Source organism: Gavia stellata, chromosome 9 (assembly GCF_030936135.1).
Source record: "Gavia stellata isolate bGavSte3 chromosome 9, bGavSte3.hap2, whole genome shotgun sequence".
NCBI lineage: Eukaryota > Metazoa > Chordata > Aves > Gaviiformes > Gaviidae > Gavia > Gavia stellata.
The window spans coordinates 18,971,429-18,983,827 of NC_082602.1; the positions used below are offsets into that span (position 1 = coordinate 18,971,429).

General features: G+C 64.9%; 1 protein-coding gene across 1 annotated transcript; it reads left to right on the top strand.

The window, feature by feature from the left end:
• The first annotated feature begins 618 nt into the window (after positions 1 to 618).
• On the top strand, positions 619 to 10,483 carry TMEM150A (transmembrane protein 150A). Its single transcript, XM_059821428.1, has 7 exons — positions 619 to 692; positions 2,857 to 2,904; positions 5,179 to 5,250; positions 5,410 to 5,477; positions 5,601 to 5,728; positions 6,720 to 6,897; positions 8,708 to 10,483. The coding sequence occupies exons 1-7, from the start codon at positions 628 to 630 to the stop codon at positions 8,962 to 8,964; spliced, it is 816 nt and encodes a 271-aa protein (XP_059677411.1). The 5' UTR covers positions 619 to 627; the 3' UTR covers positions 8,965 to 10,483.
• The last annotated feature ends 1,916 nt before the right edge of the window (positions 10,484 to 12,399 follow it).

Genomic DNA, 12,399 nt, shown 5'->3' on the forward strand with positions numbered 1-12,399 from the left:
GCTCCAGGCTGCAGCTCCAGCGAGGGGGTGTTTGCTGCTCTGCAGTGCCCTGCTGTCCCCTCCGTGCCCTTTTCTTGGGGCCGATGCCAGTGCTGGGGGGCGCATCCCCGCCCTGGGGGTCGTGTGGAGCAGGAGCCTGTCCCTGCGCCCCGGCTGTGTCCTGCAGAGGACAGGGCACAGCAGACCGTGCTCTGGGGCTTGCTCGGACCACAGCCTGCCTGCCCTGCGGCTCCGGGCAGTCCCCGCTCCTTGCCGGCCGGCTGCCCCTCCCCAGCCCTGCCCGGCCGGGGGTGCCGGCGCATCCCGCCCCCCCCCCGGGCCGGCAGCGCGGCCGCCACGTGGCGCCCGGGGCCGCGCCGGGCCGTCCCCGCTCCCCGCCGGACGGGGCGGGCCCTGCCCGCCGAGCGGGACCCGCGCTGCCCGGGGGCGGGGCCGGCCTGGGCCGTCCGGGCACGGCTCTGCTCGGCGCCGCACGGCCGGACCTCGCTCCGCCCGCCCGGCCCCGGCCCCGGCCCGGCCGCCCATGGGGAGCGCGGCCCGGCGGCGGCCCGGCAGCAGGAGCCAGCGGGGAGGCTCCCCCGGCGGCCCCGCTCGCCCGTAGCCCGGCGGGGCGTGCCCGGCCCCAGGATGCCGACCTGGGGGATCCTGCCCGTCACGCTGCCCGCCTTCACCATCACCGGCATGTGGATCGTGTGAGTGCCGCGGGGCGGCCCAGAGCCGCTGCCGTCGCCACAAACTGCCGGCGGCGGGGCCGGGGCTGCCGGGCTGGGGTCGCCCGGGCTGCGGGGCGGGGTGCTGGGGGGCGGGGAGCTGGGGGGCACCGCTGGGCCCGCGTCGTGTCGGGGCACTCTGGACACTCAGTCGTTCCCACGCCTCCCCATCACCCCACAGCCACCCTGCGTGGTCACTGCGTCCCCTGCAGCGGTGCGGGCGAGCGCCTGCCTGGCCTCGCGCCCCTGACGCCCCGTGGGATCGCGTGCCCCTGTCCAGGCGTGAGTGCGGCCGATGCTTAGGCAGCACGGGAATGGCCTTGGGAGTGATGCCACCAGCCCAGGTCCCGCAGTGCCAGGGCCATAACCAGCACGTGAGCACCCATCTCATCCTGGCCCCAGATGGGATGGATGGGAGGGCCAGGGGACGTTTGTCCCTTGTGCTGGGGGCAGAGGCTTTTCGCCTGGATGAGCAGCACTAGCTCACCCTGCCGGTCCCTTCCCCAGGCCTTGGTCCTGGGATCTCAGCTGGTCACGTAGGGCTGTCCTGCCCTCCTCTATCAGCCCCCCTGTGCCACTGCCACCGGGATGGTGGGCACTGGATAAGGAACTTTTCCCAAAGGCCCAGGGAGCCCCAGCATAGGTGATGGGACTTTCTGGGGTGTGGGATGGAGCAAACGCACCCCATACCACACAGGTCCCTCCAAGAGCTTCCCCGCTGTGGTATCCCCTGTCCTCCTTCACGACAAAGCCGAATGCAGACCCTGGTGCAGGGAACTCATGCTCCAAGTTTTTCACCTGGATGCCCCACGAAGCCCTGGCTGTCTCCCGTGGGTGACCCTGGAGGGGTCCTCACAGCCAGAGCTGCCCTGGGAGGGGGGGTCTTGGGCCCTTTTTTTTGGCCCCAAACATGACCTGCAGCCACCCGGGGGACACTGTGTCCCTTGTCACGCAGTGGCAGGGTGAGGCTAGGCGGTTGCATGTGGGAGCCTGTGGCCCATGCGGGGCCCTGCTGGCCATGCCTGGGGTGCAGAGCCGTGAGGGGGGGCCAGGGAGGTGGGGGCACATCCCGCTGGAGGAGGGCAGTGCTGTTTGAACCTGTCTTGGCTTATTGCCCCCTCCCAGGAGGGCATGGAGGGCTGGGACTGGGACTGGCTGCTTGGGGAAGACCTGTGCCGGGAAGTGGCAGGGCAAGGGGTCTGGGGGGGGGCATGCTCTTTGATGGGTGGCCCTTGGGGTGGGTGGGCAGTGCTGCCCCTTGGTTCCCCCCAGCTGTCCTGCTCTTTGCGGCGCCTCTCTTCTGGGATCATCCTTTTCACAGCCCAGCTGTTACGTGGCCAGCTCGGGCAGGAGAGGGGTTTTCTTACCGGTGTCGGGGCCTATTTTTAACCTGAGTTGTTTACGGCTGCTGGCGGCAGCAATTTGAACAGCCGCCACTGCTGTGGCTGCCAGGCAGGAGGGCTCCTTTCTGGCTGGGGGGGCCACGGGGCCTAGACCCCCCCTGGAGCTGAGCAGGATGCATGTCATGAAGCCCTTGTTACACTGACCAAGGTGCAGGGGTGACTCGATGGTGAAATGCTCGATGGAGCTGATCTGCCCAAAACGCCCTGCCAACACACCGGCTACTTCTCCAGACTTCTTTTATCTCCGGGTGCCGGCCAGCCAGGGGCCGGGGGAAGCACGGCAGAGCCCGTTGGACATCAGGTGACACCCTGCAGGGCCGTAGGCTGGTGGAGAGTCCCGATGCCGGGGTGGGGGGCTCTGCAGCTGAGCAGCCCCCCAGAGCCCGCAGAGCATAGCAGTGCAAATGGGAAGAGGCTCCGCAGGAGCAGCTGTATCCACACTGAACCAGAGCAGGAGGCGGCTCTCGGCAGGGATGAGGGTACCAGGCAGGGGGACCTGGTTCTGGCAGCGAGAGCTCCGCGGAGTGTGGGCTGGGCTTACGCAGTTGCTTTTCTTTTTCCTGCTTTGTAAAGCCGGGAGGTGCCCCAGGGTGAGCACTGGCCCAGGCAGGCAGCAGGGGCTTGTACCTTGTACCCCCCGGCTCCCCCGGCTGGTCCCTGGGGCTGGCCCTGGGTGCCGCCCAGGAGCGGGGATGCAGGGAGGTGGGTGGCTGCAGTAATCCCTGTTGTTGTCTCTCCCCCAGGTACGCCATGGCGCTCTCCAACAACCACATCTGCCCCGTCCACAACTGGTAAGGCCTGGGGGGGACGGCGGGGGCCCTTTGCCACAGACCAGCTAAGTTAAAGACGCCGGTAATGTCGGGTCCCCCTCCCTGTGCCGCTTGAACCGTGCCGTGCTCTGCCAGACCAGTGGGAAGCCAAGGCCCCCCTGTGCCGTCACCGTGCTGAAAGGCCAGGCTGGCCCAGGAAGGGTGCTGGGACGGCAGGAGAGGTGGGAGCATCGAGCTGGGTACAGAGCCACCTGAGATACGGGAGATACAGTGGCGACTAGTGATGGGGCACAGTCGCCCCAGGCTGTGTGTCTCCTGTCCGGCCCCCTGAGTGGCTTTTGGGAGCAGAGCCTCTTGTGGATTAGCTGCGGGCAGCGTTGGGCCCTGTGTTTGCAAAGTGGTGAGGATGCCAGTGCCCAGCAGAGCTATTGAAAGCCGCCCTCCCTTCCCCTCCCAGGCTCGCCTGCGGTTACGGCTGCTCCGGTGAACGGTCCAGCCCTGCTGCAAACCAGGCGGGAAGAAGGAGGTCATTGAAAAAACACAGCATGGAGAAAGTATGAAAATAAGTGGTCAGGGAATTACAGAGGGCCGTGTGTCTCCATGGAAAAGGTTGAAGCTTGCTTGCTTGAGGCTAAATCTGGCAGCGTCAGGGGCACGGGATGGCCCCGCGGCACCCGGCCGCCCCACGGGCAGAGCTGCCTGCAGCACCTCGGGATGGGGGATGAGGCGCAGGAGACAGGAGGGCTGGGAAAAAAACCCTGTTTGCTCTCTTGGCAACTTCTTCTGCAGTGTTTTTGGCTTGTTGTGTGTCCTTAAAAATCTGCCCAGAAAAATCCATGTTAGTTTAATTCTTGCTGGAGTGTTTGAAGGAGACGGGGAAAAAAAAAACCCACTGCCATTTCCTGCCTGATGGCTGATTCTGCCCTGGGAAGAATGTGTGTGTCCGTTGTCTCCCTGCACAGCCAGCCCTTAATGATGAATAATGCTTCCCGGCCTGGGGCTGCTCGCTTTAAACAAAATAATAATAAAAAAAACCCTCCCAAACCAAACACGGCCCCAAGAGCAGCCCTTGAGGAGGCCGTGGAGCCACGCCTCGAGGTTGGAAAACAAAGCCACCAGTAAATGAGGAGACTGAAAAAACACCAGAGCCCAGCCCAGCCCTTTCCAAAAAGGCCTTTTTAACCATGCGCTTGCTGAGCGGCTGGAGGTGGCTGATGGTCAGCCTCGGCCAGGGGCAGGGTGGCCCTGGCTTCCTGCAGCTCCCATCCCCGCCGTGGGGCTGGGGCTGTCTGAGGGAGCCCTTTGGGGCACAGCGCTTTGGGCTCCCTGCGTGCGGGGTGGGGAGGGGGCCCCACTCAGCCCTGCCAGGCAGAGGTGCCAGCTGCCTGGGAGATGCTGCAGCAAAGGGGTGCCCAAAAACCCGCTGCAAGTGTGTGCCTGCTCTCGGGAGAGCCGGCAGGGCGAGAGGGCGCATACCCCCGCGGGGGGGGAACTTTGGTTACGGTTGCAGGCAGTAGCTGTGGTACAGGAAGGTGTCTGGGGCTGATAAGAGCTCTGGGTCCCTGGGCTCACTATGGCCGCAGGAGGCACTTCCAGGGCTCTGCGGTGGCTGTGGGTGGCAGAGCCCTGCCCCAGCCTGGCGGTGCGGGGGGCTGCCCACAGGCCCCCGGGGTTGCCCTGCCGGTGTGCTGGGCTCCCCAGGGCAGCCTGGGGGCTTGCTCCTGTCGTGTCCCCCCTCGGGCAGCTCCTCCCAGGCCGGGTGGCACTGCCTCAGAGTGCTTGTGGCCGTGGGGGCCATTTCCCGCTCAGCTCGGTGCTCCCGCCCATCCCCTGTAAGCCTGGAGCTGTCGTGGCTGCGTGCTTGGCTCCACCCGTGATCCCACCCGGGGGATGTGTGTGCCAGGGATGGCATGTGGGTGCTCCTGCTGCCACCCAGGGTGTGGGGCTGCAAGAACCCCCTGAGCCCAGCACCCTGACCCATGCACCCCGCGGGTGCCTGCAGCCACCCGCCCTGCCGTGGCCTCTCCCTCGCAGGCAGGGACTCGGGGTGGGCAGCAGAGCCATCAGGCAGGGGACAGGCTGTGGAAACCCGGGGCATGATGCTCCCGGGAGACCTTGTGGGGCAGCGAGTCGCTCCCTGGAGGGGCTTGGCCCCAGGGTGCGAGCACATCCCTGGTGTCGGGGCTGCACTCGCTGGGGAGCTGCTCTGCTGCCCTTGCAGGGGCTGTGGGCAGGAGGCAGGAGGGTCTCGGGCAGTGGCTTGGCTCTCCCAGCTCGCCTCTTTGCTCCTCGCAGGAATTACAACCAGTCGTGTGGCGTGGACGGCCCTGGCTCCTGCTGCACGCTGGACCACATCCCCCTTGTCAGGTGAGCAGCCACAGGGTGGGAGCGTGGGGCCGGCCGGGGGTTGGAGCTGCTCCAAGAACCCCCGGGGCAACCCAGGAGCGTGTCCCAGGGAGGGGGGCAAGTGCCGCACCCCAGTGTCCCCCAGCTGAGGTGTCCCCGGGCCTTGCCTTGTCCCTGCAGCAAGTGTGGCACCCTGCCTCCCGAGAGCTGCTTCTTCAGCCTCATCTGTAGCCTGGGCTCCTTCATGGGTAAGTGCCCGCTGCCAGGGGAGCAGGGCTGGAAGAGGGGTGCCCTGCAGCACTCACCCCCTGGCCGGGGGGTGGGGGGCCACAGGCGGCAGGGTGCGATGGGGCTGTGTCTCCCTCCCGCAGTCATCCTGGTGGGGCTGCTGCGCTATGCCCACCTCCTGGAGCGCCTTGGGCCGTCCCTCCTCAACACCCTGGGGCTGGCCACCGGCTGGGTCTGCGCCGCCGGCCTCACCATGGTCGGCAACTTCCAGGTAAGGCGTCTCCTTGGGGCAGGGGGCGGGAGGGGGCCTTGGCTGGAGCAGGGTGGTGGCAGCGCTTGGCGGTGTAGGGTTTGTGGTGGTGGTTTTATTTCAGCCCCCCCATCTCTGTGCATTCCTTCACCTCTGCCAACCGCTACGGTTCCCCAAGCGCAGTGACTCCTCTTTGCTTGGGCGCTCATAGTTCCTGGTCCTGATTAAGCTGCCAGGTTTGGTTTAACCCTTATCTGAGACCCTTTGCACAGTCTGTCCCCTCCATGGGCGCGTGACAGCCCGTGGGCACGATGTGCCATCCAGGCAGAGAAGATCCGACCAAGCTGCCGATGCTCCCGCTGCCCGGCGGTCCCACCGTGGATGTTTGCTGCTCAGGGGCGATGCCAGGAAACGTGTCTGAGCAGAGCCTGAGCTCGCAGGGTCCGGAGCAGTCCAGGGCTTGGCGGCAGCCGGCAGCGCTCACCCCCATGCCTGCACTGCCAGGCACCAGCCTCCCGGCAGCTGCCTGCCCTCTGCCTGCACAGGCAGCCGGTCCCTTCCGCTTGGCAGGAGGCTGCTGCTGGCGCTGCGCCCCGCCACCCCCCCGGGAGAAGCTTTGCTGGCCCCGATCCTTCTTGCACCCCAGCTGTGGCTCGGCAGCTCTGCTGAAGGCAGGGCTGTGACCCCCAGGAGGGGGTGTGGGCAGCCCCAGTGATGCTCAGGGGCAGAGGACAGCCCCTGCCCCATGCCCCCGGGCTTGGCAGGGCTGTTGGCCCAAGGGCCTTGGGAGCTGCCACCCCATGGATGAAGGAAACGGAAGCACTTTGAGATCCCAGCAGCAGCCGGTGCCTCCAAATCTGCTCTTCAGCTGGGTGTCGGGCACGGGCCAAGCTGCCTGGACCCGCTCCTGGCACTGCCGGGACCCCTGCCTGGGCAGGAGCCCACCCCTTGGAGCAGAGCCATGCCAGAGGAGCGTCCCGGGGTGCTGGCGCTGATGGTCTCTCCCCTGCAGGTGGATCATGCCAAGGTGCTGCATTACATCGGGGCGGGGGTGGCCTTTCCCACCAGCATGCTGTTCCTGCTCCTGCAGTCCATCCTCACCTATCGCATGGCCAAAACCCGCGGGCAGTACTGGACCGGCCACTTACGTAGCATCCTCACTGCCATGGCCTTCATCACCCTCGTCTTCAGTATCCTTCTGAAGGGTGTGGGGAAGAGATTCGGGATGGGCTTGCGAAAGGTGGTCCTCGTATGGGGTACGCACCCCACATCCTCTATCCTTTGGTCTGGCAGTGCGGCATGGTGCCAGGAGAGGGGCTGGACAGGGCTCTGAGGGCAGGCAGCTCACTGCAGGAGTGGGCTGGAGGCCCAGTAGTATCGGGGCCATGTGGGGGCCATGGAGGAGAAGGGATGCTGGTGGGCATCTCTTGGGGAGCTGGGGTGCCCCAAACGAACCCTGCCCTGGCTGCCACAGCTCAGCCCAGCCACTGCTGCAGGCTCCAGCCCCACAGCTTGTAGAATGGAAGGGCTGGTTAATTGTTTTGGTTTTTTAATGAGACAAAGGTATGCTGAGCCCCCGGCAATGCAAAGTCCATCCGAGTTACCTATATGGCCAAAGCTGAGTACAAAAGCGCTCTGTGGAGGTGCCAGGCAGGCGCGTGGCAGCACCTCTGCCAGCTGGGGCTCACCGGCACCCGGCAGCCGACCTGCCCGTGGGACAGGGGAGGGCTTGGTGAGGAGGTGCTGGGGTCTGCAAACACCATGCCGGGGAGGGAGGGCATGGTGGCAGGCAGAGCGGGGCTGGAAGAATGGTCCCAAGTCTGTGACCGGGGAGCCAGGGGCTTATTTGTAACTGAGGTTAGGGATAAATTGGGAAACAAGATGGTGGTTATTGTGCAGGAAGGGGAGAAAGCATGCGGTGTCCACGGGTCCCAAAGAGGCTGGTTGGGGTCTGGCCAGGGGGAGGAGCCTGGGGGTGCTGGCAGGCCTGGGACGTGCCAGCGGGTCTTGCTCTGTCACTGCAGCAGGCAGGCGGGCGGGAAGGAGGCAGGGAGCTGGGGGGGGCAGGAGTGCAGCGGGCCGCGCCAGCTGGGAGCGACAGGCAGGGCATGTAAGGACAAGGGAGACAGGGCTGGTGCCCTTCTGCTGTGGCCATGCTGCTCTGTAAGCACTGGGGACTGGAAGTGGGAAAGCAGCAAGCTGTGGTGGGGACGGTGTGGGGAAAGGGCTGGGACCTCTCCTGGTGGGGTGGGGGGAGTGAGCAGAGGGCTCTGTCCTGCGTGGGTCAGGTCCCTGCCTCTCCGGCTCTCCCAGGTCATGGTCTCGCTGGCAGAAGGCAGGGTACTGCTGAAGGCTTCACCTGGAGGGTTGGGGGATGTACCTGCCTTCTCCCCTCACCCGTGGTGGCTCTGGCAGTAGGTTTCCATAGAGAGCCCCAGTGGGGATGAGAGAAGCATAAAGAAGCTCTGGCAGCAGTAGGACCTGGAGGAAGAAAGAGCAGGACCCCTCTCCGGGGTGAGCCAGCTGGCAGCACAGAGGGATGGGGAGTGCTGCAGGGCTGGGACGCAGCAGCCCAAGTGCCCTTACTGAGGGGATGGAGAGCTGATGAGTTTTATCGACTTTGACTGCATCCCGCGGGATGATGGGGAGCTTCAGCCTGGTTTGAGGAAGAGGCAAGGGGTGTGGGGAGGGTGAGGCCGTTGGGCACCCAGCTTGCCTTGAGGGCTGCAGCCCGAGTTCCCCCTGTCCTGGCCTCTTCAGAAAATCCCTGCCTGGCATCGGTCCCGTGATTTACCAAGGCCGGTTTGGGCATGTGTGCCACCACCTCACCCATGCTGGGGCCCTCCCAGTGCTGGGGGAAGCATGTGGGGTTTCTTGGGTTTAGGGGTGGTGGTGTGTTTCCTGCGGGGGGGGGCTGCTCACAGCCGCCCCAGTGTGCAGTGGCAGTGGGACGTGGTCCTCCATGGGGTGGTTGGGGTCCAGCTGTGCTTTCCTTGACAGGGATGCCCTCCGGCGGTGTGTTCTTCATCCAGGAGAGCTTCGTGCTGCAGCACGTGGCTGCCCTGTGTGAGTGGATGTTCATCATCGATGTCCTGGTCTTCTACGGCACCTTCACCTTTGAGTTCGGGGCCATCTCCACAGACACCTTTCTGGTCCTGCTGAAAGCCAGCCGGGCCCCCAAAAGTTACAAAGGCGAGAGCGGCGTGTCCAGCACGGCCCACATCCACAGCCATGCAGAGGGTCTGGCCATGGCCTGACCCCCACAGGGGGCGGCCTCCAGGCTCACGCTGGGGACCCCCAAATCGGGCTCTGCCAGTGACTCCCCCGTCCTGAACATCTCCGAGATCCCGGCTGCCTCTGGGTGCGTGGGTGCATGGGTGTGCACGCGTGGGTGCGCGGTGCCCTCCCCTCCTGGTGGGTGTCTCCTGCAGGAACTGCCCCCTCCCTGCCTGCAGGGTTTGGGGTCACTGGTGGGGTGCGGGGGTGCCAGCCTGGTGCTGCTGCCGGCAGAGCAGGGATCTTCCCCTGAGCCTTCAGAGTTGCCCTGTCCGAGTCGGGGGCTGTTGGAGGCAATCATACAGAGGCCCCCTTCTGTAAGGGATGTGGGGGAACAGGGGGCTCACCCTCCCCTCTCCATGCAGGCTTGGTGTGCTGGGGAGGGGGAATTGCCCTTCCTCCCTCCTCTGTGGCCATGGGGGCAGGGTTAGGCAGGGCAAGCCTTCCAGCCAGCCACTGTGACTGTCAGAGGAGCCAAAAACCCTGAGTGCCTTTTTCCTTCCTCGGCGGGTGATGGCAGTGCCAGTCTCTCTGCACCCCCAGTGAGGATGGCAGCAGGGGGTCTCTCCCTGCCTGCCCAGGTAAGGGTAGTGCCTTGCACTGCTGCAGGATGACACCAGCAGCCCCGGTTGGACCGCGCTGGCCCTCCCAGCCAGGGCTCTCCCTGTTCAGGGCCTTCTGTGCCTCCAGTCCATGACTTTCCCACGTTTTTTCAGCTTGGAGGAGAATTGCTGAGGCAGGTTTCACCTCCTGGGCCACGGGATTCCCATGGTCCCTGGCGGTCAGCTAGGTTAGGAAATGGGTCTCTGCGTTTACTGTCACACCGGGGATGTCCTGCAAGCACAGTGCCTGCAGAGTGGTGGCTTTCCCCTCCATAGCACTGCCAGCCTAAGCTGTCCTGCCGTGAAGCCTGCACGCCCCAGCCCCGGTCTCCCAGCTCGGGGGTGGGCTATAGCCAGCCCTCCCACCCGGGGAGCGCAGGCACAGAAAGGGGAAACACTGCCTGTGGGAGCAGAGGAAGCCCATGCCCTGTTCTGCTGGGACTCCCAAATCCGTCCTCCGGTGCCTTCTCCAGTGCTCAGCCTGGCCAGTGCCTGCCTGGTGAGATGAGAGCCCGTCCCGCTCAGCCCCAGCCTCTTCGGGCTGAGCCCCAGCCTGGGATGGCCCGGGCACGGGGCTGGGGTGGCTATGGGGGAGTGTAGAGGGGGATGAATGTGTGTGTGTATGTGCACGTGTATGTATGTGTATATATAGATCTACACATATGTATATATACATGTATATATATAAAAAATTTCCCTTGTCCCTGGAGAGGGGCATTTGCTGCTGCTGTGCACGTTGATCAGGTTGGGCTTCCTGATTTGCCTACCTGTTCAAAATCGGCCTATAAATCCACCAGTACATGTAGTTTGAGGAGGAGCATTTCTGACTTTTATATCTAATATATGTTTAAAAAAATATATAAAGAGAGAACAGTGACTTTACAATAATAAAAGTGAAAATCAGCCAAGGGCGAGGCAGACCATCCTTCCCCACTGTGCTGGACTGGCGACCGGCTTTGGGGCCGGTGCCCAAAGGGATGGGCGACGAAGGGTCCTGTGGGTCTCGGGGGACAGCCGTGAGCCCGGGGCTCGGTTCCCCGTCCCGAGTGTCAGGCTGGCGGAAGACAAGCGGTTTCGCCCGGAATGCAGCAGCCCAGAGACACCCGTCCCGTCCCGTCCCGTCCCGTCCTGTCGGGGGGTCCCCCGGCCCCCCCTGCCGCTGTCCCCGCCGGGGCGGAGCCGGGCCCGGGAAGCCCCGGGAGGCGGAGCCGGGCCGGGACTTTCCCGGGGCCGCGGCCGGGCCGAGGCGGCCGCGCTGGGGCTGGGGCTGAAGGTAAGCGGCCGGGCCGGGCCGGGCGCTGGCTCCGCGGGGCCGGGCCGCCCCGGGGCGGGCTCCAGGCAGGGGGACAGCCCGGCGTGGGGGCCGCTGCCCGGGGGTGCCGGTCCCCCGGGACGGGGGAGAGCGCGGCCGAGCCGTGCGCGGGCCGGGCAGCGGCGAGGGCCGCTGGTATCAGCGGGGAGCGCGGATCTCAGGCGAAGGCCCCCGGGTGCCCTGCCCCGGCCCCGGGGATGCGCCCGGGGGGTGCTGCGCCTCGCTGCCCGCCGCGCACAGCAGCCTCCCGTGCTCTGCCTGAGCCGAGCTCCTCAGCTCCGGCGGTGTGCACGCCGGGGTGATGCGTGCGGATGTATCCTGATTCCCAGTGGAAAGGGAGCTGGACTGGTCGAGAGGTTCGAAGTTGCAGTGCCAGAGCTGCCCGTCCCTGCTGAGGGGTCTGCAGCGGGCAGCCCTCGGCAGCTCCTGGCCTCCCGCTCGCCACGGCCGCCGTGGCGGTCCCTGGCTGCCTCTCGGCCCACTCTGGGAGAGATGTTGGGAAGATACAGGCTGTAGAGAGATGTGCTGTCTTGGCGTGGGGAGGAGAAAGCAGGTCCCAGCGCTGGTGCTGACACCCATTTCCCTGCCAGTGGGGAAGTTGCTTATTTTCCCGTTTCCGCGTTGCCGGTGAATGCCGCCCCATCCCGTGGCTCTCCCTCCACGCGCTGATCCCTGCCTGCACAGGGAGCAGGGCTGGCTTGCTGCCTGTCCTGAGGGGAAGAGATCCGTACCCACAGGATCAGCTAGCTCGGCCCCAAAAGGAGCCGCGAACGCTGACGCGGTAGCGATACCGCACGCAGAGTGGAAACCAGGGAGAGTGAGAGACAGCAAATGCCTGGCTGGTGCTGAGAGGGGTTTTCTGAGGGCGTGCAGATATACAGCTGGAGCCGATGGTTCATAACACAACAGCAAAACGCTGGTTTACAGGCCCTAGAGGAGAAAACCAGAATATCAGTGGGTGGCTGGGGTTTGCCAAAACCAACTTGATAGCCGCTATGGGAGTAAAGGCATTTTATGCAGAGAGATAACGAATGGCTTTGGTGCTCGAGGGCAGGCTGTCGGGGAGGGGAAGGCTTGGACAGCTTTTAGGGAGAGGGGATTTCTCTCTGCCACACTTGCAGGTCAAGGACTTGGTTTCCAGGAAGGATCTCAGAACAAAGTCCCTGTGAACGCTGTGTGAGAGGAACTCAGCAGCCTCTTGCCAGACCCTTGCCAGTAGCTGTTGGGACTCCCACGATGGAGCAGAGCACGGGATGTGTGCAGAAAGCAAGGTCAGGTATTTAGGGCCATCATTTGCAGGCATTAGCAGGCTCTGGTGGAAACAAAGCGCGCAGGGAATAGTATGTTAGAGGAGCAGCCAGGTGTGTGTCTGGAACATGTCAGCTGTACACCAGGGTGGTTCGGAGCAGAGCCATGCTCATGCCACCTCCTGTGTTTCTGGAGCACCCTTTCCCATGGCTGCTAAACACTCCTGCCACAGACAGACAGACGTACGTTTCCCT